This window comes from Acinonyx jubatus, chromosome A2 (assembly GCF_027475565.1).
Source record: "Acinonyx jubatus isolate Ajub_Pintada_27869175 chromosome A2, VMU_Ajub_asm_v1.0, whole genome shotgun sequence".
In the NCBI taxonomy this organism is placed as follows: Eukaryota; Metazoa; Chordata; class Mammalia; order Carnivora; family Felidae; genus Acinonyx; species Acinonyx jubatus.
The window spans coordinates 18,194,608-18,222,432 of record NC_069383.1 but is presented as its reverse complement, the minus strand read 5'-3'; the positions used below and the strand labels follow the sequence as shown (position 1 = coordinate 18,222,432).

General features: G+C 36.8%; 1 protein-coding gene across 7 annotated transcripts in view; it reads right to left on the bottom strand.

Moving 5' to 3' along the window:
* Nucleotides 1-27,825, bottom strand: part of CNOT4 (CCR4-NOT transcription complex subunit 4) — a 146,406-nt gene that overhangs the window by 8,177 nt on the left and 110,404 nt on the right. For 5 of the 7 annotated variants that reach the window (XM_027075541.2, XM_027075539.2, XM_027075538.2 and 2 more), the window contains 2 exons: nucleotides 26,541-26,790; nucleotides 24,863-25,360 (listed from right to left, as the gene is read on the bottom strand). In XM_027075541.2, coding sequence (XP_026931342.1) covers nucleotides 24,863-25,360; nucleotides 26,541-26,790 — 748 coding nt within the window. Of the gene's footprint in view, nucleotides 1-15,331; nucleotides 19,863-24,862; nucleotides 25,361-26,540; nucleotides 26,791-27,825 lie in introns of those variants that run through there. The other 2 variants (XM_027075543.2, XM_027075542.2) reach the window with 1 other exon arrangement.

The window sequence follows — 27,825 nt, the reverse complement described above, 5'->3', positions numbered from 1 at the left end:
TTTCTCTAGCTTGCTTTACTGTAAGAAAGCAATAGATAATACATATAACAAACAAAATATGTGTTAATTGACTGTGTTATTGGTAAAGCTTCTGGTCAACAGGAGGCTATTAATAGCTGAGTCTGGGGAGGGGGAGTCTGAAGCTATACACAGATTTTCAACTGCACGGGGGGTCAGTGCCTCTAACCCCTGTGTTATTTGAGGGTCGAGTATATTATGAAATAAAACTAAGCTGTATTCTGACATCAGATCTTTCACAGAAAATCATAAAGCAGGAAAAGATTAACAGCTTAGGCAAGAACACCCAGCATTATAGTGGCTGAGTGGGTTTCTTTCCTTTCTGTTCCTCAGTTTCACTGCAGTGTGTTCATCATTATGAATTGAAAACTTTGCTACAGATAGCAAAACTGTGGGCAAATCTGCTCTTTGTAAGTTGTCACTGGTGGCAAGCTAATGAGTTTTTCAAGTTTGCATAAAATCTTCACCCCGAAGACTGGTTTCCAAATTGGTTTCGGCCTGCAAAACCATCTCAGGAGCCCCTGTGGAGAAAGTCGAGGGGACAGGGGACCAGGACAACCTGTCCTCCCCCCATCTCCCCATCTTGCTTTTATCTATTTCACATATTAGGGTGCCATGTAAGACTGCATTTGAAAACCAGTACCTGCTGCTAACCATGAAGACAGAAGATCTGTGTCTAATGACAACATGAGGAGATAAAACACACAAGGGAACCTGAAAACAAAAGGCCATCCCAAGTATTTGTTTCCTCTACTACAATCTGGACCACCAGGTCAGGATTTTCTGTCTCGTCTAGGAGGCCTGCCTCTCCGCATATTTGGCCTTAGGCTACTCCATTCTTACCTGCAACCCCTAGGGCGAGAGACCTCTTGAATTTCAAGTTAAATTTCTATCAGTGGGTCAAACCCACCCCAACTGGGCAATAGTCATTGAGAGTCCCAAATATGCCCATCAGTTTATTTTGCTCTTCAGTTTTTCAGCTTTATTTAAAGCTTTTGGTTACTCCTCAAAGCCTCAACTGGCAACCTGATCTTGTTTTCCTAAAAGCTTTTATCTTCCTTTCTTTTACTGCTGTCCGCTATAGTTTAAAGTCAAAGGCTCCCTCCAGTGGCTAGCTTACTTAGTGAAACAAAGCTTTCTTGGTACAAGCAATTGTACATTTGAAATCCAGTTCCCACTGTGGTTACTCCTTGCCAGTTGGATTCTCAAATGTTCATGCATTTTTAGAAGGACACACACAGTCACTCCGTCTCAGGCACTCTACCCACCTCCACAGCCCTCCCACCTCACCCTGTTACGTATATTATTTCCTGTCAGTTTTGGAATGCGTCTCCATCAGTATATGATTTTAAGAAAGCCTAAACTTTCCCCAGCTTCGACATATCTCTAAGCAACTCAAATATAAATGACTTATGCTTGCCCTATGTGTTAAACCAAACTTTAAAGAGCCTGCAAAATTTCTCCTCCCAGAACATGAAAGAGAGCTTTATCATATCGGCATGCTGTACTTTTTAGGGGAGCCACAGAAATCATTTCAATTTGTTAACTAAGATTTGCAGGGAAAATGACTATTTTCTGAATAAATTCTTTCAGGTTTATGAAAAAATACTATTCTACTTAAACAAAAAGAACTGCCACTCAAATTTCTAGGATTATGCTTATTATAAAGCAAGGCAGACCAGTACTGCAGAGTGGATTTTCTGGGGCACAAAAAACTAAAGGATTTAATAGATTTGAAGGTAGAGATTAAACTAAGTGAAAAAATTCTAAGAACTCAAATGAAAAAAACTTGAGGGCAGAAGAACCTGAAAACAGTAATAATACAAAAACCAAAATTTATTACTACTGATAGAAGGAAGCAGAAATAACACACACAGGAGAGGGCCAGCTAAAGATGGCCTGGGCTTCCCGGACTCTGCTTTTACTTTGTGCCTTTCTCCTGGTCTAGAATGCTTTCCCGATCTCTTCAATTAATTTTTACTCAATCTTCCAAAAGTTTAAGTCTTTTCTCTTCCGCTCAGATCATTCGAGAACAGCACTCGCGGGCTGGATCACACTCACTGGGCAGCAAACTGTGCTGTGACACCAATGTGGCTGCTGTTCACCCTTACGTGTACTCACACCTCTCAAGTCTACTGCAAGGCCCGTAAGGGCACATTTTATACATGCTTCATCACGTTGCTCAGTGTCTTAGAAACATGATGTGCTTCAAGATATCTGCTCAATCAAAGACCGAACTTGAGAAGAGCTGAAAAATCACTTTCCCCTAGAGAGCTGGTTTAATTCCTATCTGTAGAATGCTATGACTCAAATCATTCTCTCCAAATAGATGCAAATCTTTCTGAAAGCAGGAATCAGCTAGGTTTGGGGGGCCAAAAGGCTTCTGTGCATGTAAACTGAGGGAAAGGAGCCACTATGATGACATGTTTTCAATAGTGCTTGAGATGTGTGTGCACTGGCATGTGCACTTTTTAAAATCCAATGCACCAAGATTAAATAAGGGTTGCTCGGATGACAATAAATGCTCTTCTGGTATGAACAAAGTCCTGTGGGCATAAAGAAGAAAATGGACTATTGTGCCATTCTGTGTGCAGGATAAACGGTGGTGAGCCGAAAAGCTCAGGGCAAGAGAAGCTGCTAGTGAAGAGGACTGGGCATTCATACAGAACAGAGAATAGCAGGAGCCGCTGATCTAAAATACAGTAGAAGCATTTCAAACTACAAGTAGATGTGTTTTACACAATGTGTATGTAACTTTTTCTCTACTAGAATGCTCTGAAACTCTGTTTTAGGGGAGAATCGGATCATTTAAAGAGAACCAAAAAAAATCCAGATGTTTGTCTTAGGAAGGATCGAAGGGAGAAGAATCTGTTTCTAAAAAACGGAAAAATACTTACGGAAAGATGTCTATATAGAAAGCTATATAGAGAATGAGAAAAAAAATACACTTAAAAGTTAATGCAAAAGATAAATACATTCTTGGAAGCATTACAGCCTGGATTAGATGGAACGTGAACTAGGACATACAAGCAACAGAGCTAAGGGATGGGGAGGGACAGAAATCAAGTATAAGAAATCTATAAAATCTGAAAATTGGAAGCGTAAAGAAAAGCAGTCAAGTGAACACAAAACTGAGCACCAAGAACGAAGCACAGTGAAGAGACCCAAGGATGATTGAGAGGGCTTATCATCCAGGAGAGGGTATGGTGATCATCAGAATATGGTTTCACCAAGACAAATGACAAAACTACACAGACATGGGGGTGTGTAAACTACCCTAACACGTCTGAGATCTGAACCTGCTAGAAGAAAATAATCCTAGTAAAACTGACTTCCTGACCATCAAAGAACCAGTTGGCTATTGTGAACGTAACACAAGCCTAAGAGTCTGTGACGTAATTTTAGGATTTACAGAAACAAGAAAAGAGAATAACTAGACTTGAGTTCCTAGATGGCAGGCATCCTGGCTATTTCTGCGATCACCACAGTACATTGCAATTACTTGTTTATGTACTGGCTTTCTTCTAATTCACTACGAGCTCCTCCAGGAAAGGGAGCTTGATTTAACCCTCTTTGCATATAGTGAACAGTTCCCGAACCTGGACCTCAACAGGTATTTAATGTTTCCTAACAGAACAGCCCTGAACATTTGCTTCCAGGTTTTTGGAGAAGACAGCTTTCCAAAAAAGGTATTTAAGAAAAAAAAAAAAAAAGGATGGCTCAGGGTGGTCCCATGGTTATAGGAGGCAGTGATTCACAGGCCACAGAAGATGCCAAAATATGACTTTCTGATTATGCAAGAATAAATGATTCTAATAAGGGAAAGAAATTGAGGAGAAATCTAAAGGAACCAGCTGTTGCACTGGGAGAATCACATGGAATTAGATTTGAAAACAAAGCTTAGAAAAGATGGATGGAGGTAAAAAACCTACCTGTATATAAGAGTGTCATAATCCTTGAGGACTAAAATCAGAATATGTAATGATCTGAAGCTTGTTGAAAATGCTGAAGGCAAGAAAAAGCTAAGTTTGGAACAGGAGAAAAGTAGGAAAAGCCACTGCTCAGCCTGATGTCACAATGCTAAGGCCCAAGAGAAGGCAGAGCTATGCAGTCCCGGCTTATTTTGCTTCTTTTCCATCTTCTTTACAAAAAGAGCACAATCCTCAAACCAGAAAGGACAGATTAAGCAACGTGAAGGGAACTGTAAGTTAGTAAAGATGCAAAGACAGTAGAAAAACAAAAAACAAAAAAACCACATTCACTCAATTTAAATGAGTTTAAAATCTTTAGGTGCAAAATGAATTCTATTCCAGGGAATTAATCCTCACAGATGTGATCACAAAACCACTGTTAAGTGCCTGAAGAGGAGAAGACGGCAGATTCTAGAAGCTACATGCTTATAATTAGTTCTTGGGAAAATTCTGAAACAGATTAGGAGCTGGATGATTTCTTTAGAAATCAACAGTTTAACAAGCACTGCTCCTCCTCTATAGCTTGCATTTGGGGCATTTTCCATGGAAAATAATATGTAGCATTTTGGCTAGAACCTTAGGTCCCTTCCAACTGAAATACACAGGAAGTTAAACTTTAATTTTGAAGCAGAACAGGTGGTTGTGGAGGCAGCTTATCCTGACAATTGTTTTCCACTGGAAATGTCCTCCTTCTTTGTCCCATGTTCTCTTTCTTCTACTGCCTGCCCAAACTCAAGACTTTAAAGCCAGCCGTATCTCCGTCCCACTGACACATCAATTCCATAAAACAAATGGAATGAAGTGATGAGAGCCAAAATGCATTTCCAGAAAGATCCAATCATATCAAAACAATTTATTCTCTGGATGGGCTTTCTAGGATATCCTAAGTATTATGTATCTTGAATTCAGCAGTTGCTGGTAAGTCTTCTGATGGTAATCTTTTGCGACAAGATGTGAAGTGTAGCACTGGGTAAGAGCAGTGTTTAGATGACTTTTCACAGAATCTACTGTGTGTCAGCCTAAAAGTTTCTGTGATGCTATTCCATTGACAGTTGCATCAAAACCGGTTAAGATACCTAGGAATAAACCTAACCAAAAAGGTGAAAGATCTGTACTCTGAAAACTATAAAATGCTGATCAAAGAAAATAAAGATGACACAAAGAAATGGAAAGGCATTCCATGCTCATGGACTGGAAGAACAAATATTCTTAAAGTATACCACCCAAAGCATTCAATGCAATCTCTATCAAAATACCATCAGCATTTTTCACAGAGCCAGAACAAACAAACTAACATTTTTATGAAACCACAAAAGACCTAAAACAGCCAAAGCAATCTTGAAAAAAACAAAGCTGGAGGCATCACAATACTGGACTTTCAAGTTATAATACAAAGCTGTAGTAATCAAAACAGTATGGTACTGGCACAAAAATAGGCACATGGACCAGTGGAACAGAACAGAAAACCCAGAAATGGGCCCACAATTATATGGCCAATTAATCTTTGACAAAACTGAAAGAATATCCAACGGGAAAAAGATGGTCTCTTCAACAAATGGTGTTGGGAAAACTGGACAGCAACATGCAAAAGAATGAAACTGGACCACTTTCTTACACCAAAACAAAAACAAGTTCAAAATGGATTAAAGACTGTGAGACCTAAAACCATACAAATCCTAGGAGAGAACACAGGCGGTAATAGCTTTTTTGACATCAGCTATAGCAACTTCTTTCTGGGGATGTCTCCTGAGCAAGGGGAAAAAAAAGCAAAAATAAACTACTGGAACTACATCAAAATAAAAAGCTTCTGCATAGTGAAGGAAATAATCAACAAAACTAAAAAACTAAAAGGAATGAGAGAAGATATTTGCAAATGACATATCTATCTGATAAAGGGTTAGTATCTAAAATATATAAGGAACTTATAAAACTCTACACATACAAAACAAATAATCCAATTAAAAAACGGGCAGAAAACATCAACAGACATTTTTCCAAAGAAGACATACAAATGGCCAACAGCCGCATGAAAAGATGCTCAACATGACTCATCATCAGGGAAATGCAAAAATCAAAACTACAATGAGATACCATCTCACACTTGTCAGAATGGCTAAAATAAAAAACACAAGAAAAAACAGGTGTTGGCGAGGATGTGGAGAAAGGGGAACCCTTTTGCACTGTTGGTGGGAATGCAAACTGGTGTAGCCACTGTTATGGAGTAAAACATTGAGGTTCCTGAGAAATTTAAAAAGAGAAGTACCTTATGATCCAGCGATTGCACTGCTGGGTATTTACCCCAAGAATACAAAAATATTAATTCAAAGGGACACATGCACCTCAATGTTTATAGCAGCATTATATACAATAGCCAAGATGTGGAGCCAACCCAGTGTCCACAGATTGATGAAGAAGTTGTGGTGTGTTTGTGTACACGTGTACACACACACACACACACACACACACACAATGGAACAATACTCAGCCATAAAAAAGAATGATATCTTGCCATTTGCAAAGACATGGCTGGATGAAATCTTGGTATTTGCAAAGGCATGGATGCAGCTTGAGAATATTAATCTAAGCGACTTAGAGAAAGACAAATACCATATGATTTCACTCATGTGTGGAATTTAAGAAACAAAAGAACAAAGGGAAAAAAAGAGAAAAGAGAGACAAACCAAGAAAACAGACTCTTAACTATGGAGAACAAAATGACGGTTACCAGAAAAGAGGTGGGGGTGGGAGGTGGTGTTAAATAGGTGATGGGGATTAGGGACTGAACTTGGAATAAGCACTGGGTGACGTATGGAAATGTATGTATGGATTGTTGAATCACTATACTGTATACCTGAAACTATTATTACATTGTATGTTAACTGGAATTTGAATAGAATTTTTTAAAAATAATGTTTCTGTGATACTGCTTCCCTTATCTTTGATTCCATGCTTTTTATCATGCTCACCAAAACCTACAAAGTTAATTTAAATATGCAAATGAAAGCAAATTGTAGAGATGGCAGAATCAGTAATAAAACAACTATTCAATTAAAAATCATCAAATTCTTCACACAAATGTTATTAATAACGTTACCAATAACATTTATCTCTTTACAATCATAGTTCCTTCATTGGACAAACTTGTAAGATGGTGATACACAAAGAGTATACTCTAACTACACCAAATCTAAACACAAAATTTAATAGGTCTGTACGTGCAGATTTTTACAAATGCATTAGGAAAGTACAGGATGAAAGAGCTCTAACTAACAAGTCATACGTATGAAAAAAGGATCTAGTGGTTTTTCTCAATAGGCTCATATTTGATATGACAAATGGGTAATTGATTTTCTAAAATGGTAACATTAAGACCATGTAAATAGATGTACAATGTCTAAATTAGCAATTATATGACAGGCAAATCGCAAGTGATAACCACTCTGAACCTCAGTTTCTTCACTTACAAAAGGGAGGTAATACCCACTCCACAGAGTATTTTTATAAAAGGACTTTGTAAACTTTTAAGGATTATGTAAATATGGGTAACAAAAGTAGTTTTAATGACAAAAATAGATCTGTTATCTGATCACATCTGGATTACTGAAGTGTGAGCTTTATGTTTTAAGAAAGGCATTCATTGTCCAGTCAAAATACGTGTCAGAGGTTGCCCTTAAAAGAGCTATTTAAGAAAGTATTGAGCTCCCCAAACGGCTCATCATTTACTCATGAAGAGTTCTGGGGGAAAAAAAATATTTTGTAGAGACATTCTGAATTGTATATATGTGCCTGTTGTAAGGGGGAAGATGTACAACTTATACACACACACACACACACACACATTTCACAAATGAAAAATTGGAAGTAAGGAAAGTTATTAGGTTATTAGGTGGCATTTAAAAAACTGTGAGAGTGTGTTTTGGGGGAGTGGTAGTGAGGAAACAAGTAAATGTCAGGAGCTGAGGTTTCCAGAGTTGAAAGACAAAGACGACAGTTCCAAGATAAAGAAGGCAGAAGGAGAGGTCTGATCGTGGAGTGGTGAGGGAAATCAACACTGAAGAATAGCACAGCACAACCAAGAGGTAAGTTATAACTCATGTGCAATTGAATCTCAGTTAATCTTCTCAAAGTCCCCATGTAACACAAAGCACACCCAGGTTTTGCAGGCCTCTAGAAGTCATCAGACACCAATATCACTCTCTCAACCATTAGCTTTCGTTCAACATTTTCTGAATGTCTACTCTGTATCATTTTCTTTCCTAAAAGTGATGCTGTTCTGCTTGTTTGTTTGCTTGTTTGTTTTCTTTAGTGGTCCACTAGAGGTTGGCCATTCTGAACAAAGTCAGTGATAGCTTTTGATTGTTCAGCGCCAATAACACATTTTTATGGGGGTAGGAGTTCCTCTTCAGTTTGCATTCATAACCAAAGTATTTTGCTACCTATTATGCAGGCAATCCCCATATGGTTATGCATCTACTGAAATTTCTAAGATCTCTTATATTCATAATTTTCTAAATTAAAAGATTTCTAAATTTTCTAAAAGTTATTAAAAACACCAAACCCAGTTTTTTGTCCATTTAATTACACAGCTTACTTTTATTTTGACAATGAAGATCAGTCTCATCTCTTTCTGAAAGACGGCTCCTATCTTATGGATTTAAATCAAAGTCAGAAAAATTCCCAAAAAAGACTAAAATTATCCATTTTCTGAAACATGATTTTAATTGACAAATTCTTCATAACCCAGCTATGACTTCATGCTTCGATTAGAAAGTATCATTTCAGGCATTAAAACAATAATTTACTTTATTTTTTAATTTCCAGGAAAAAAAATTCAGGAAATGAAATAGCTTTCTCATTAGTTTATACTAAAACTAAATGAAACAGATATGGGTATAGTCATGGTGATGATTATGGTGATAAACATTTCCAACCCAACAGATCAAGCAAGCACACAACTTTAAGAGTTCTTCCTCATTGTACTATTTACAAGCAAAGAGATGTTTGTTAAAGTTTGGGACTCTTTTACAAATAAATGTTTGATTTCCAAACCAAGCATGTATATTTTAAAATTTAGCGATTTTAGCTATACAAAATGTCTAATTTAAAAAAAGACTATTTTGCTGTTTCCTCCTCTTTACCACTTATTCACATACTAGGGAAAACTAAAAACGTCTGTGTTTCCAATTCTCAAATGATGTCTCAATTTAAAAAGAATTAGTCTTAATAAGAACACATCCTTTCCGGATCTACAAAAGATAATACTCCTGTAGAGATTAACAATTCAAAACACCATGATGAATTAAATGACTCAAATGCTCACCACCAGTCCACTAAGGGGCCTTAGTTTAAAAATCACTTAAAATATACACTTATTTAAGTGTTCATCCTTAGCTATGATTTATTCTAGTTGGATTTGAAAAAGATTGCGAAAGATGGTCTTGACAGACCAATTCTCAATGTTGAGCCCTACTGTGAAGAAGGCAGGAAGCAAAGAAGATCAGATGAATACAGTTTCAAATTCAAATCAGAAACAATTCTTATTTCACCATATCCTGAAACCTTATACTGAACTAGAACTAACATCTTAGTGGAAAAAAATTTAATTAAAAATTACACATATTTGTAAAACACGGAATCGTAGTCATAAAGTCTAGAAGTATTAAATGATTTTTAAAAGAGCTAGAATCACTCAGAAGTTGGGGAAAGTGGATAATATGGTCTTACAACATCAAAAATCTTCTATCAATTCAACATTTAACAGTACAATGGTTGTTAGTCTATTCCAAAACTCAGACTATGCTTTCTGTTCAAATGTGCTGTTTTTAAGAGAGAAAGAAAAGAAAAATGATATATGATCACTTAAAACTAAATGCCAGTTTGGAAATGAGCTGAAAGGTGATAGACTGGTTACCGGGGAGGTAACTAGGAGGTAACTGATCACAGAGACTCTGAATAAACACTCAGCAGCCTGAGAGGGAGACAGCTTTCTCCTTTGAAAAGGGAAAGTTGAGGCCTGTCAGGGATCCTGTGGGGGAAATCATACAGGGAGTACACATGAAGACTGAGCTGAGAACTCCCTCTCTAACTGCGAAAAGTTACACGGAGAAAGAGGATTTTCTTGTTTGGCCAAAGAAAGAAAAAAACTGGACAGTGAAATGAACACAAGGTATTGGATGAAGACTCATGGTGGTCAAGAATTAAAACCTGGAAGTGTGTTATGAAATAAAGGTTGCAGGAATGGATGTATTTATTTGGAAATTATGAGACCTTTGCTTATTTTAGTAATAGGCTTCATTCCAATCAACTCTCATTTAACATATAGGTGAGGTCTTTGGAGTTTACACATAACGGTATTGACTACACTAAAATTCAAGATATGTTATACCTATCCTGGTCTGGGAAAGACCACAGTTACATTAGGTAATGAATATTAATGGCTTGGAAGTAAAAGGAAACATACCTGGTAGTAAAGCTTACCCTAAGCTGGGGGTTGGAAGGATGCCTGCTAGGGCATATCTACCAGTAATCCATATTTTTAAGTTTTAATTAAAACCTATGTTTTAACATAAGTGGAACAATGGTACGTAGCCCAACATTCTGCTTAAGGCCAGTAAGAAAACTTCCTATTTGGTTTGATGAAGTTATAACCCTGGGCCTCTTTTACCTTTAGCTGGATACTCAATGTATAGATGTAATAAAGAAAAAAATAACAGCTCCAGGGTGTAGGTCTTCTTACAAGGGCCAACATATAAAATAACAATGTTTAAAAACATCCCAGTAATGTTCCAGATCACTATATTCTGCTCCATAGACACATGATTTCAGTATGCAAGACCAGTAACAGAGTGTAAATGTTAGCATAGTCCTCGGGATAAGATCTCACCATACAAGGAAACCGCGCTAGGCTACAAAAGTTGATTGCAGTCAGCTTTCCTGCATTTCTTCTTGGAGATGGTGATGGTATTATCATCTTTAAATCCTTGTGGAGCTTTCCCTCTGTTTCATTATGCTGAAAACAACAACCTCCTTGATTGAAAACATTATCAGCAGATATGCTATCATTTTACATGGTGTAGCATATAGTTCTTCAAGATGAGTCTGAGATGACAGCTTTAGTGTGAGTGTAGTACATCTTGGTGCCATTACTGTAAGATTTTTTTTTTTTTCATTCTGTCATATTAGAGATGTCACCAGTCTAGTGATCATGCATGCTGGTCCTTAAATGCTCTTTGGCACTGCAGGAAAATCCTGGGTAAATTTAATTCCACCTCTGTTTTACCCTTTATTTTAGTTCTCACATTGGTAATTAATTTAAGTCTACATTGAGAGTACCTGCAAGGTTATGCCCCCCCCACCACCCCCACTGAAGTTACTCCAAGATCACTGGGTCACATTTAATACAGGTTTCCACAACTTACAGGATTTGTGGTAACAGTCGTCAGTAGATGGACACTTTGAAAGACTTCATTATTTGCACTGACATTCACAGTTGAAAGCCCTTGACTTGCGAGTACTACTATAATAATCAAACTGTAAGACACAACAAAGTTTAGAGAAGAGATATATTCTGAATCTTGAGGTTTTTTTTTTTTTCTCCTTGAGTTACATGTATGAAAGCAAATTCAGATGGTGAGGGCTAAGAGAACTTTAAATTGTTTTTAGAAAGTGATTATGGGCAAATCACAATCCTTCTGAGCCTTGTTTATTATTATCATTATTACTTAGTCTTTAAAAGGCAGATTGTTAAAGACTATGTCACAGATTTCAAAGCTCTAAAATTTATTCTAATACAAAGTTTTCTTACTATCCTTTCCTTAGGTTTTCCCAAAGAGTGTGACATGGAATGGGTATGCTTAGTAGTGAGAGTGAAATCTGATTAGAAAAAGCTATGAAAATATTTGTTCATATAAAATATGGCCAGAGGTGAGATGGGCACCCACACTGTAACCTCACTACATTTAAATAGGGTATTTCTTTAAAAATAAATTTAGAAACAGACTATACATGCATCATTTATCCCAAACACATGAATTAATCAGAACATAGCAGGAATAAATACGAAATGTAGCAGAAAAATGGCCTGAGACTTTTTCCTCTGCTACATTCACCAAGTGGATTGAAATGAAAATTACTAAGTATAAACCTACACACACACACACACACACACACACACACACACACACACACACTTTCAAGCTCACATCCATAGAGAGAGCTACACTTATAGTATACCTTTGCTAAGCAAACCTTTTCTTACATAACACTAATCAAATGTCACAAAGACACAGAGATTATTATTGCCATTTGAAAACTATTCAGACAGGTGCTTCAAACCTTTTTACCTACTCAGGAAAACATGTACACTAAAGCTCTTTTACCTAACAGCTCCTTGCCTTCTTCCCCCTTTTGAAAGGGCAGTCTATGAAAGTTGCTCTACCCACAGCTTAGGTAATACTGTTGTGAAGAGTTATGGAGTATTTGAAGGTTTAATATTTGCCTTTCGGCCTATAGGGTAAAACACCAAGTCTACTAGATGAGATGCACACAGCCCCACAAGGAATGGTCAAAATTCTCACGGCTGGAGTGCGTTATTTTGCTATTTTAACACGGAGATAAAGAACAGTACTAGACCACTGAATTGTACACTTTAAAGCAGTTCATTGTATGTTATGTGAGTTTCAACCTCAATATAACAAAAAAAGGTACTGGGTGCTCTAAAGGCTTTATAAATTTTATGGGGGGAGGGAAGCTTTTGTGGTGTTGCTTTTTAAAAGAGCACAACAGTGGGCCTGGGTACCAAACACGAGCTGCAGCAAAACCACTGTTCTAAGCACGGTGCTTTCCTGGGTCAGTTAGAGCTTCCAGGGACCCTTCGAATAATCATAAAATGTCAAGTGGACTAAGAACAAAGTAAAGTCAATGGCTGCCTTAGGAAGTATGGTCTGAAGGAACCTGGAGAGAATGGACTGGTTCTTTCAGTACAGCTATTTCCAGCTGTTTCGTGGAACTTCCAGGTACTTCAGTTCAATTCTCAAGTAGCTTAGATTGCTTGGGCCTGTCTTCAGTTCTAGGTAACTAGCAGTTACAGACTAGATTTCTGTGGAACTCGAACCCAGGGTAGATGCTCTAAAACACTATGGAACAGAACAGATTCCCCTTATGAACTGAACTCTCAGGATAATTCTTTGGAAAAAGCTCCACTGGCATTAAAGCCTGGTATATCCAGCAATATATGGTTGCTAAGAATAATATTCGTGGCAGCAAATCACAGGGCAGAAAGAAGATCTAAGCAGCAGTGGCTTCTCGATCCATCAGCACAGTTTCACAAACAGTATTTCTGAGCAATGATTTGCCCTTTCAGGTATTACCACTTTTACATGTCATAGTTGATATTTCAGCTGACATATATGAAACAAGTCCAGTGATGACTTAATGAAAAATATTTTAATGTCAATAAATTAAGAGTGCTTCCAAGCTAGGCGTATTTGCTATTAATTAAATGAGGGAAAAATGTCCTTTATCTCTATCTCCATCCCTATTTCATTATTATCTTCAGCAATTTTTCCTAAAGGTCACATCTAAGTGTACAAACCTTAAAAGTAGATTAGTTCAGTAACTTGCAGGTTTATATCTATTCACATAGCATATTCTCTTGAGGGGCAAACTGTCAAAATGCTTTTATAATCTTCTATGATAAAGTTCTGAATTTCTTTGCTACTCTTCAAAAATATAGTACTTAATTCCAATCTGCTGTATAAAGCAGAATGACCCAGTACTACCAAGTAAGAAGAGAAACCTTCCCCTATGTAAGTGGAAAGCTGGTTCTTTTCAGTTTTGCACTTGGGAGAAACTAGCTTACACTTGTAACATGGGCTCTTCAACTGTGCCTCATCACATGCCACACCCACTGCCTCTAAATCTTCCACAGCATGAAACAGGTCTACTATCCCTCACACTCACTGGGCTCACCTATACCTGTCCGGTCTCATCCCTGGCTCTTCCCAAGCCTTCCCCTACATTCTGCTTCCACACCCTGCTGTGCTGAGGAAGAAACGTTTATTCCATTTATGGGTCACTGACTTACAAAAACCCGACCCAGGATTCACCAAGTGGTATCACGCTTTCTCAGTTCTCTCTCATGCAGTCTGCATTCTTACTCTCAAGAAATGAGTGGAAGAAAAGTGAGTAGATAAGAGATCACAGGGGTTGTGAAAGCCAGCCACCTTTCCAAAGGGGGAATGTTAGACATTTATCTACCACCCTTTCCTTGGTTCGCACTCACCGCTCAATACTGAATGGTCATCATACTGACCACAGTCTCCTAATCTGTCAGTCCCTTAACAACACTATGCCTGTTCTTTATCCTCACCAAAATCTAAAGTCACTGAACTCCCTTCAACACCCTCACACCAATGGTTCTTTTTCTTCTTGACCACAAGATTAGGTGTTTCAATGATGTCTTCTTTTCTTTTTAAACTTTTATTATCTATCTATCTATCTACAATCTTTAAGTAGGCTGTAGGCCCAATGTGGGGCTTCAACTCATGACACCGAGGTCAAGAGTTGCATTCTACCGACTGAGCCAGCCAGGCACCCCTCAATGCTGTCTTCTTGAATATCTTTGTATCCCTTTCTTCTTCTTTTAACCAAACTTTCAATATTTGCTTTGTCTATCCTTGATGCTTTGTGCACAACCAGAGAAACATACAAGACCATACCTATTTGAACTCTACAAGTTTTAAATTTGATCCTTATCTTTACTCAGCAATTCTCGAATTTCTCTTTGATGCACTTCTAGGCTTATTCTTACAGATTTATTTGACCGCCTTTCTTTACAGAATCCCCTATCTGCTCTTCACTCCCATTCTCGCACACCACACATTCAATAATTACTGACCGGAGTCCTTTCCTCTATTCTCATTTTCTCTAATCTTGCATACTCTCTGCTAGATTTTTTGCTTGTTCTTACAGAGAACAAGGCCCTCCTCTCTAAAGCTAAACCTATAACCTAACCTCATCTCAGGAACTTCTCTCTTCCCAGCACTACCAAAATCCGTAATCCTAATGGATTGGCCTACCTTCTCCTTAGCACTGTCCAAGTCTTCCTCTCAATTGGCCCTTTATGTTTTGCTTTGGAATATTTATCCACCTTATCTGAAAGCAATGCATTCTAATACCTACCACCCATCTAATAAATATCTTATTTTTCTCCTTCCCTTAGTTACCAAATGTCTTAGGTAAGTTATCAATAATTTCTGTATCCATATCCTTGACACTTCCTCACGAATCCTAGGAATCTGGCTTCCATCTGTACCTTTATGAAAGTTACATTTTAAAGACAAACCTGAAGGACTTTTCTTAGATTTCATGTTTTCTGGCTTCTAATTCATAATTTCTTCTCCATTCTTATACTATTACTGTTCTAATCCAGGCCATCTTATTTGCACTGGCCAGCAATAACATACTAGAACATTTTCTTCATTCCAAGCAAACACATTACCAAATTAATATTCTTAAAATGCTACAATCAAGTTCCATCTTTACCAAAGAACCTATAGTTCTCTACTATTGACCATATCCACATCTGAATTAACTATTCTTCCTCGTTTTCAAGGCTCTGAGCACTTACTCCACCTCTCCGTATGACCTGTACACTTCAGACGAGTCCGTCTGTCTCCCTACTGTCCTTCTCTCCTAACCCCTAGGGACCACTCCAATCTCTGTCCCTGGTTCTTTGTTCATCTGTTCCCATTATTGTATTTCCCCCTTCCATTATCTACATTTCAGCCATCCTTCAAAATCAAAAAGCCCCATACTTTTTTAGTGAAGGCTTTCCCTGAGCCAGCTTACATTAACTTCTTTAATTCCCATTTCTCCTTTTGTATCAGCATGGTGTTTGGTTAGTTCACTAAACATTTCATGTGTAAATACCTGCATATATTACTGCCATTTACTCAGCACAAGGAGACAATGTAGTAGGTACTCATTCAGATACAAAGGCTGAGTGAAGCAAGACACAGCACTAAGGGCAGAGGACTTGACACTGGATAACTGGTTTCGGTCCATATTTTATAGAAAAAGACACAGGTATCATTGCTTTGGGCTATCACCTCTTGATAAGATAATCGTTCAAAAAAGTTATTGTGCTTTCAACTGTATGGTATCCATCTCTTAAAGCCAATTAAGCAAATTTGGGGAAACTTCAAGATCAAATAAAAAAATTTAAAACCTTGTAACTCAACGAGATAAAACATCCCCCAGTTTTTAATGTATGCACATATAACAGAGTGGTCTTCATTTTAAGATTTCTATGCACCTGCAATTCATTCCTTTTTCTTGGCTTTCTGAGGCAATGCCTCTGTGGGAGTAGCTCCCTATGGACCTGTATCACAGCAAAAGAGAGCTCTGGCAATCCTGAAGGTGCTTGGAACACAGTACAAATAGGAGCCATGCCAGTAAAAATGGGCACAGCCACAATGCATTCAAGTGTTTTCTTTAAAAGAACATATATATAGAAAGCTCTACTTAACACCCAGGACACTAAGAGTTAGAGACATGAGCATACATATACGACTAAGATACTTAAATTAGAATCACGAGTGTATGTCTTCCCTAGTAAGATTTTTTTCACTCCTTCCAAATTATCGTCTATTTAAAAATTTCAGCTATCAATATTTAATACCCTTTGTTGCCACTGTCAGAGCAATGAATAATAAAATGAGTCTTGGCTGCTATGGCTGTTCTCATTGTTATATTAAGAGCGGACCCTATAGAAACCATTTGAAATAAAACTGTCACTAGACTGTTATCCTTGACGATAGGATCTGTGCTTCATTCAACCTTGTATCCCTCAAGACCTAACTCAGGTCACTACACAGAATAGGCACTCAGATATTTGATTAATACTCTGTTGAAATAAGAGGAGAATATATAAAAGCACCACCTGGAAAAACAAAATGCAACAGCAGAATGAAATGGAAAAGTATTAATCAGAAAGTATTTTCTAATGGAATCTTTAAGAAAATAAAAAGAGGCACTTGACATTCATCATGACTTAAATCATTCACTCCAGGTCTCTATTTCTTGCAGTGGCACTAAAACCATTTCAAGTTAGCAGTTCTTAACTTTTCTTCGGGGGGGGGGGGGGTGGGTGGGGGGTGGGAGGAAGTGTCACCAAACCCTTTATAAATCTGTAACTATGGATTTTCCCTCCAGAAAAAAGTGGACAGCTGTACATACATACAAATTTCTAACTTTGCTAGTACATCCAAAGGGTTCTGAACTCTGGCTTTAAAAACTCCTGAATTAAGAAACAGACTAGTAATTTTTTAAAAGTTAGGATGTAAAAGCGTAAAAAGCTTCCCTCGTGCATGACACAACAATTATGCAGGAATTTAATAAAAATTAATCTGAAGCTTTTTAGAATTTTTCATTCTTTACCATCATTTATTTGGTTTCATCAATTTACTTGCTATGTCAAGCAGTACTTTCTCCTGTGTTGTCATTTCTTCGTGCTTTAACAGAATTCATTACAACTTGATTTCAAGACTTCATTTAAAAAAAGAAACATACTATATGGAATATTAAATAAGCAAAACGGTGAGGCTTATTATTCTAGGTTTACAAGGTCTTGAAATCACAAAGTTAAAGGATAATCTTCAGCTATTCAATGTGAAAATATGTTAAGCTGAAGCCTAAATGCCCAAGAAGCATTTTCCTGATGTATGGTGGGTGTCAAAGTGTAGAGGATACAGAAGCAAACTGGAGAGAGTTCTGGGTCCTAGCAAGTCTAGACAAACCACCTGACACTTTTTTGGACCTGGCTAGGAAGGAGAAAGGAGAGAGAAAGTGACCACAGGAAAGAAGCATTGTTTAACACGTGTTATCTCTCTCTCAACACAGAGAAGTAAAAGTAAATGGGAGCGAACCATTTGTCTTTGTAAGAAGATCCAGGCACTGAAAGGCTTGCACTGAGGGCTGGAGAAAGCTAGGTACTAGTAAGTTTCATTACAGGAAGCCCAAGTTTGTTAACAAAGCCTAGAAACCTTGACATCACAGGAGACAGTAAGTGGATGTCTTGACCTCTTAGAGCAAAATGGAACCATGATTAACTCATGATAAAAGGCTTCTAAGAAGGCTACAATATTTTATTTACATTTTCTATATTTCTTGTAATGCTGCCCTAACATCACTTCTGAATAGAAATTACAGATTGTCATTTATGCAGAATTAAAAAAAAAAAATTTAAATGGCTAGATAGTTAGCTGTTCCTACACGCTCAGTTAACCAAAGCGAAGGTTAACTAAAAACAGATTTTAGTTTACCTGCTATACCTGAGGACAAAACCATCTAATTTGCTTATTATGCCTAACAGAAAATAATCAGACTTTATATGAAGAGGTACCCTTGAAAACTCCAACATGATATTAAGTATCACTTCCTAATAACATGTTTTAAAATTATTATTATTTTAAATACTTAGGCTTCCTTTTTTGGTATTCATGTTACTCTTTTAATACTTTTCAAAAAATAAAGGCATAGCTTTTATCACAACTGTTTTCTGAAAATGTCAAAAAGGAGAGCGGACTTTCCCCTTTCTTTCCAGATGCTTCATGTAGGCAGAATACGGTCATGTTTTCTGAATCAGTTTCTGTTCACCGCTCAGAATTTAATTGTTTATTTTCCTTCATTGTCAGCTTTCAAACTAGGTCAAAAAAGTGTGTATTATCCGAAAACATCACTTCACATTATGTCCTAACAGAGTATGCCACTATACTCTGAGACTAAAATTTCCTAGGACAACTCACATGGCCTAATTTTAGAGGCTCCTCAATCTCTTCTCCTCCACCTTAGTCTCATTCTGGCCAGGTACTTGTAATAGAGCTTTATTATCACATTTCAATTATTAAACAACGAAGTTTCAAACAGGTATCTCACAGAACTACCAGTTGTTCCATAAAAACGTCACACTACTATGGTTGCTTCTTACATACAATGTTTACCCCAAATTCAAGTTTCTGATAAATCAACTGTAAGTTGAAATTCTGTTTCTGAGGCATTTCCTGGTATACTAGGCAGTGCATTAGAAAAGAGATATTGCATTTAGTCTATAATAATTATCTTTTAACCTTCTGTATATAATTAACAACCATTCAGAAAGAAAGTGCAAATGTGCAAATGAGAGACAACAAAAACAGTTTCTAAACACGTAATGCATTCATATAGGATATAAATCCATACAACTAAAAATAAATGCTGACAACATCCTTCTGAGCATTAAGCGACACCACCAGTTTTGTGTTGTATGTATTCTTTCTTCTCAAGTATTCAAAGAAATGCAATAGACATTATCTTCTTAAATTTTCAAATTTTTCATGAGTATATTAGGATATTACCATTTTTTTCACAAATCAGAAAACAAGGAACTACCATTATCTTTGCATAATTTCAATAATAGAGCCAAAATAAGAACAATTCTAGCTAATCTCATCTGGGATCTTAATTAGTACTACAAGTTTATTTGTGTGAGTTAAAAATAGTATCACTCATGAGAAACAATGCCAAAATTATTATGCTAATAAATAGTGTTAAAGGCCTAAAGAAGAAATACTTTAGCAACTATGAGGTAACACACTAGCTGTAGGCATGAGGAACGTTTATATTGGCTCTTTTGGGTGTATACATTAAATGCGAAATCAGAAAGGAATCATGCAAAAATCCGGTTGCCCATGCAAGCACCCCAGAGTCTAATCCTCTCCTCTCAGTTCTGTTGTCAGGCCACAGTAGTGTGGAGACTTGTAGGCTGCTGTCCTTGTTGTAATGAATGGGAAGAGGCTGACAGTGGCATGGTCGAAACCTTCACCTCTTCTTCCCCTGTGGAAAAGTCAGTCATGGTCTAGTTATGGGTGACTAGATTTGTTAACAGTCCCTTTAAAAATGATTTCAATATTTGGAATACTGATACATATATAAAATACATGCTTAATGGCTGGAATCTGGGTGTGAAACAAGACATGAATTTCAAAATATAAACTTATCAAGTACCTAGAAAGTAGTTACACTGTAAACACACCCTTCAATTTAATACTACGTCAGGTATAAGAACAAATATAATAGATTTAGGACTATAAATAGACAAAAAGGAAAAAAAAGAGACCAGGAAAGCCATTCTTTTCCAAGCCAATTGGACCCCCTTTAAATTCAGATACTCCTCTAACAGTAATAGAATTTTGTGAAAAAAATTAAAAATAAATTCACAGATGTGAAAACATGATTTTTAAAAGGAAAAATGACAAACCCATGTTTTAAAGGCAGAAATTATGTTTATAAAAAAGAAATAAAAAGATACAAATATTAACTCAGCAAATTACCATATAGCATCTGAATATTCAACGTGCACTTCTGAAGTAATGAGAAAATAGTGAAATGCTAGTAATACAATGATCCAATTGACTGAAAGCAAAGATGACTACCTCTAGGTCAGAGAACTAATCATGAAATGAGATCAGTTCTCCTAATTATAATTGATAATTACTGTACAAGTGACTTTGTTTCACACATGACTCAAAATTCAATCAAGTCACTGCTAAAATAGCTAATTCAGTCATCATATTTAAAGAAAAATGCCCTCTCACAAGTAAAACTGAATGCACAAAAACATGAAAAAAATCCAATCCTAAACAGTTTCAAATATGTTTCTAAGTATATCTTAAAATAACAATGATTACAGACTGAGACTTACTATGATTGTTTTCCAAATAATTTTTAGCATTATGGATAAAAACATCTTGGCAGAGAGTTCTTGGAAAAACAAATCTGCAAAATTACATTCAGAAATACTTAACTGGCAGATTTAACGGACGACATGAAGAAAAAGACCTCTGGCCTTTAGAGCAGGTTCTTTCATTATTTTTCAGTAAATTGGCAAAGATTCTATCAACTCCAAGTATACAACAAAGGAGGCTGTGTAAAGGAAATTTTAGACTACTAGAGCTGTTGGTGAGAACATGTTGCTGATAAGGACTGAGCAAGAGATTAATTTTTATGAAGTCGATAAACTTCATTCTACTTTGTAACTACAGGCCATATCCCTGAGCTGGGCCAATTGTCTCATGAATGGATACTGCTGATGAAAAGGGATCTGCAAGCGTGTGAGAGCATAAATCAATTACTATGGGAAGAAAGCCAAGTTCAAAGTACATGCCAGTGATCTTCATTTGTGAAGAAGAACATCTATGTTGCAGTGGTGAAACATTTCAGTTTGAACGTGGGATCTGAGTACTTATCCCAATTCTACTACTAATTGAATGTTTGACCTTTAACAAATTATTTAACCTTTCTGGAACATAGCTCTAGTATTTCTAAAATGAAGGAGTTGAATAAGGTAAGTCACTTTTTAGGACAAGAAAAGTCTTTTCTTAAAAGCACACAGTGTCAATAATAAAGATCTAAATGGACTTACTATAACTGCCCACTAATCAAAGTTTTCCACCAAGAATATTTATTTCAAAAATCCTTCTAAGCTTAGCAAACTGGATGTGCAGCCAAGAAAATGCTGCTAAAAAATTTTCGCCTAATTAAGAAAATAACTAATTTTCAATGAAAAAAAAAGTGTTTTCATTTAGGCAAAAGAAATGGAAGCTGCATTTCTGTCAAACCTCTGGCAACTGTCTTTCCCGTGATAGGTTTCAGATACATAAATTTTTAATAATTTAATTGAAACAAAAACTAAACACTTAAATACAAATATATAACACATAGAGACATGGTATCTGTAGGATATATAGGTGACTGACACCTGACTGTGTGCTTGCAAAGGTCAGGGACCCTGTTTTGCTCTAGGTATCTAAAGAATAAATAAATAGACGTGCCTTTTCCAGTGTTGAGTACTGTCTAAGCATATCTTAAAGTGGCAGGTATCATAGAAAGAGTATGTACTCTCCATTATGAAGCACTTAACCAATATATACCCTGATAAGACACCATGATATTCATTGCAGGATACAAAGTTGAACCTAATTTCAATAGTTCAACTCAAGTACAAATGAGTTACAACTAGGGGTGGGGAAGGTAGATACTGCCTAGGTATTAACTTGCTTCATATTACACAGTTAAAATGTATATAGTTTTCCAGAATTTTATTTCTGTCATTTCTAATTGGTATTAAAAATCCCAGATCTGGCTACAATTATAAAACTATTCAGTTTTGAGGCTTAGCACATTCAGCTTCCTGAGGTATTTGCCAAATATTTATAGGACGTCAGAGTATTCTGTGTAACTCTTGATAACAATTTTAAATATTTTGGTGCATTAAAACTAAAATTTCTCCTGTCATCAGAGACTTGAAAATAATCTAACAAAGAAGCTTAATCATCAGTCACCATTTAAATACCAAACAAGTATGCAGAGTCAAAAACGGAAAACCTGAAATAACAAGCTCTCCCAACCTCCCACAAAACACGACAATGATTCAGAACCTACAAGGTGGTGACTTCATTCTTAGAATTTCTGGGAAAAAAAGTATTTTATGCTCTACGGTTGAGTATATGTTAAAAGGAAAACCCACAAAAAGAGGACCATAATGTAATGCCACGTTTTTGTCTTTTTTTTTCATAAATATCTAGTTTAGATGAAGATTTCAAATGATTAACACGAGGACAACTACACTCACAAATCTGTAATTATTCCTTCCCACTGTGGCATTTTCATAATATATACGGGTTTGAAATATTTGGGTTAAGATTGTTTTTGTGCTGATGGACAATATGATAACTGTGAAATCAGAAGAACAGATAACTTACTGAAGATGGTCATGTAATAAGTCAAAGAAAAGTACACAATGAAGACAGCTAAGAACTAGAGTCCCACAAAGGCACCCTTCTTCCTATTGTATCAAGTGCACACTGTACCCTTGCTGTCAGAGTTCCCCATGTTCTCATCCATTCTATTTATACAATACATGAAGCACCTCCCGTTACTGAAGGCAGTTCTATTGCTTCTTAATGAAATTACAGGCGAATTCCTGCCTCTACGCCTTTACTAAGGAGTCCCATCAGTATAAAAGATCTTTCTCTTTTTCCCACTAACCCAAATCCAAGATACCATAGTACAGATCAATTCCTACTTCTTCAATGAAGCCTCCCCAATAATTAAAGGCTCAACTGAGGTCTCTCATATTCCAGTATCATATAGTCACCGCTTTCATACATAATATTAATTTTATTTCTTCAACTATACTGCAAAATACCTGGAAACAGTATCCATATTTTATAGTTCTTTTGTATTACCCATATGGCCTACTTCTCTGTTGGGCAAACAGTATCCCAAATACTCATTATAATTGATTTAATATTTTATTTTTAAATGTTAAGGATATTTCGGGGAACTTAACTTTAACTCTTAATGTTATAATCAGTTATGAGATACACTACCAGTCATTACATGCCACGTTCCTAAATGATTGAAGCAAAACGAAACAAAATTACGCTCTGATATGCTGTCTTGAATGGAAGGGAAAAAAGCAGTATCAGGAACTGAATACCTAAGTGTTTCACAAGTGAATATCATGTAGAAGGAGAGAACTGAAAAATGCCACTCGGAATTACCTACTAACTGCCAAAATCAAATGAACAAACATCAGAGTTCCACCGATACACGAACCACTACCTTGGTGCTATCATGCTCATGTAAGTGAACTTCGCTGTATCAACTGTTAGATTCACTGTATCAAAAGCCACAAACCATATTCTCTGAACTCAGTTACTTTCTTGAAAATGAAATGAAATGTGGTTGGTCACAAAGGGAACAGAGTCAAAGAACTCTGACGGATCTCTTCAAATTTACCTATCAACCTTGCTAGACACAAGAGAACGAACGACTTGCCGGTAACAGCACGTTATTACGATAACACTGTGCCGTGCCGTATCTTAAAGGCCATGACAAGGGATAAAAATGAATTTTATTAATTATGTAACAGAGTGAGGACTATTCTATTCTACTTGAGAGAATCGGGAGAGAAACAAACTCTCTCTCTTACCAGTCATCTCTAAAGTCCGAATTAAATAAACTGAAAAAAACCAAAACCTATTAATAAGAAGGATTCCTTTAGACAAAGAAGTCAGTTGATCTAATAAATTGTTATATGGGACCTTAAAACCCAAAAGTTCTGAAACCTTCAAGGGTAGCAGTATAAAACCAGAAGTATTCTGGTACCACTTATAGGAACCAAATATTTTTCCCAGAAATAAAAACATGACAGACAAAAAGGGAAAATATCTCTCCTTCAGCAATTGCTTTTTCACAGAAAGTATACTTATACACATATGTCTGTGAAACATGAATAATCAGAGTTCTCAAATATTAAGTACTTTACTAACATAAAGCACAGTTTGTGTGTGTGTGCGCGTGTCTAGCAGTCAAAATAAGTACCAAAAGTAGTTACAGAATGGCTTTATCCCTCATGCTCTCACTAATTACCATCTTAAAAAATATTTTTTTTTCATTATTTTACTTTTAGAATGTATAATCAGAATTTTTACCATGGTGTTGAACTTTATAGCACCATAATTTCAGAGTCCGTTTTTTTTCTTTTTCTTTGTGCATTTATATTCCATATGGAAGTTTGGTGACTACTCTGTTAAATAAAATGCTTCCAAGTTATAACTAGTTATAATACTCCACCATCCTTATAAAGCTCAATATTACAAGGCATCCATCCAATTAAAATTTTTTTCGATTATAAGGACTTTTTTTATCCCCATAGAAATTTCCAAGAATAGTAAGTACTCTGTTATTCAAAAATTCTCTCCCTACCCACCCAACAACCTGAAGGCACGAGATATTCACAAATTCTCAAAGGCTATAAATGAACCTACCTGCTATAGGGATCCCTCCCAGACCTGTGTTGTGCTGTGGCGGGAGATTCAAGTCCAAGAAATTACTATTTGAGGTGGGGTTTGCTGTGTGGTTCAAGTGCATGATGCTATTGCGTGGAAAGGCCATCCAAGGATAGCGGGCTGCCTGGCCTGGAAAACTGAATGAATTATAAACTGCTCGGTGCTGCTGAAATTGAGGGAACCTCTGTGGCAAGACTGAAAAGGTACTATTGAGAGAGTTGGCGTTTGTCGGTGCAGCAGGATGCAGGAATCCAGAGCCCGGACCTTTGGCAGTTGTAGTGTGTGAAGAGGAGTTCTGAAGAGACGTGGGCGAAAGGGAAGGCTGGTCTTGGACTGACAGTTCCTTTTCAATCAGGTCTGCTAAGGCTTTTCGAGTGACGTCAAAGGGATCAAAACCCAAGTCATCCTCTGGTTGTTTAGAAGAACCAAAGCCAAATGCTGCTTGCCAGTCTGTGGAGGACGATACCGGGATTGTTTCTGTTGGGAAGACAATTAGTGATGAATTTTAAATACATAGTTTATTTGCATACTTAATGAGTGTCCACACTAGTGAAAGTTAAACACGTTATATTACAAGATAAAGGCAAATATAACCAAAATTTGTATGATTTCTTAGCACGTTAAAATTATAACATTATAAAAATCCTCATATACTTTTAGCAATGATTCCATTCTTATCAACTTCAAAAAAACTGAATGACAGAAACTGATTTTACTAATCAAAGAAAACAAAGTACTTGAAACCCAAATTATACTTTCAGCTGTTCATAATCCAAACCTGGAGAAAGTCATTTAAATGAAATAAGGTAACAAATGTGATGTAACAGAATTCAATTAGTAAAGTTTACTTTTAAAAACATATTTATCGGGGCGCCTAGGTGGCTCAGTCGGTTAAGCGACCGACTTCGGCTCAGGTCATGATCTCACGGTCCGTGAGTTCAAGCCCCGTGTCGGGCTCTGTGCTGACAGCTCGGAGCCTGGAGCCTGTTTCAGATTCTGTGTCTCCCTCTTTCTCTGACCCTCCCCAGTTCATGCTCTGTCTCCCTCTGTCTCAAAAATAAAATAAATGTTAAAAAAAAAAAATTAAAAATATATTTATCAAAGACAAAGTCCAAGTAATTTTGAATATATGCTTTATATACTGTTAGGAAAAAATAACGTAACTTAATGAAAAAGTATCTACTTAAATTTTATTATTTTTTAAAACTGTCTGCTCCACTCATAATAGGTGCTATATTGTCAATGTTAACTTTATGGCGTCCTTCCTTACAATGAATAGAAATGAAAATAGCTCAAAAAGGCCAAAATATAACCTTCAATATTAACTATCATACCTCTCTGTCATCTGGATAAAAAAAAAATCTTACATTTAACTATGTAAACACAAATATGATTAAATAGGTCAGCCCTTAATAATTCCTAGAGGAATAAGCATTTTATTATCAGAAAAATGATCTAACCCTTCATTTCTGAAGATATCTGTTAACACAGTAAGTTCTAGGTCATACAACTACTTATCTGGCTATCTTATTGCACGCAGTTCAAATGTTTGCAACTGCACGAAAAAGCAAGAGCGGGGACAGGGGTAAAAACACATCCATGAGGTCTCATTCCAGTCTAAGTAAAATGATTCGCATGCAGCAGTTCTGTCGTATACCTGATGTGAAGAGACTCTGTGGCTCTGGTGCTGTAGGCCAGTCACTGGACGTCTGTGGGGAGCTGGGGAAAGGAGGAAGCCCACTTGGGATCGGGTTGGGATGGCGAAAGTTATCTGAGAATAACGACTGTGACTCAGTTACTGCCCCTTCAAAAGGAGACCGTGCACTGTGATTGGATGAACTGATGGGGATGACAGGATTGGATTTTGATAAACCAGGTGGTGGTGAAGGCGTATCACTGTTAGATATCTAAATAAAATAGGAAGGGAAAAGAATAATCAATATTAAGTTTATATACTTTAATAAGCCATCATTAAAAAGGCTTGCAACAAAAGATATTAGAACAACGGTCTTCAAACTGGGATGCTTAAGACTTTATGAGAACATGAATTTTCAAATAAAAATGCATTTTTCTTTTTTTTGGATTGACCCTCCTTGAAAAGACTAAGTCAGTCTCCTCTCCTTTCAGAACCTACCTTCTCTCACTTTATAAAGAAAAGAGTATTTCTCACTCTTTGACCAAAAGTGAAAACTTTCTGAGAGCAACAAAAATGTATTAGAAATATTCAGACCGGTGATAAGTGACTAATGACCTGATTCTTTTGCAAACTATGTGATTCTCAATACTTAAGAACAAAATGGAAAGAAGATCTAATCAAGTTACTTCTAAAACATCATTAAAAATAATTTTTAGGAGGGTGGCTCAGTCAGTTAAGTGGCCGACTCTTGATTTCGGCTCAGGTCATGATCTCACGGTGCATGAGCTCAAGGCCTGCATGGGTCTCCATAAGAATAGCACGGAGTCTGTTTGGGATGTTCTCTCTGCCCCTCCCCACTTGCTCTCTCTCCCTCCCTCTCAAAATAAGTAAATAAACTTTAAAAAAAATCTTTAAGAGAAATAATTTTTGGGACGCCTGGGTGGCTTGGTTGGTTGAGCGTCCGACTTCAGCTCAGGTCAAGATCTTGTAGTTCATGAGTTCAAACCTTGCATTGGGCTGTCTGCTGTCAGCACAGAGCCCGCTTCAGATTCTCTTGATCCCCTGCTCACATTCTCTTTCTCAAAAATAAACACTTAGAAAAATAATTTTTATGATAAACCTTTATATGATTTTTTAATTTAAAAAAATTTTAAGTTTATTTAGTTTCAGAGAGACAGAGACAATGCAAGCAAGGAAGGGGCAGAGAGAGAATCCCAAGCAGGCTCTGTCCTGCCAGTGCAGAGCTAGATGTGGGGCTTGAACTCACGGAACTGTGACATCAAGACGTGAGCCAAAAACAAGAGTC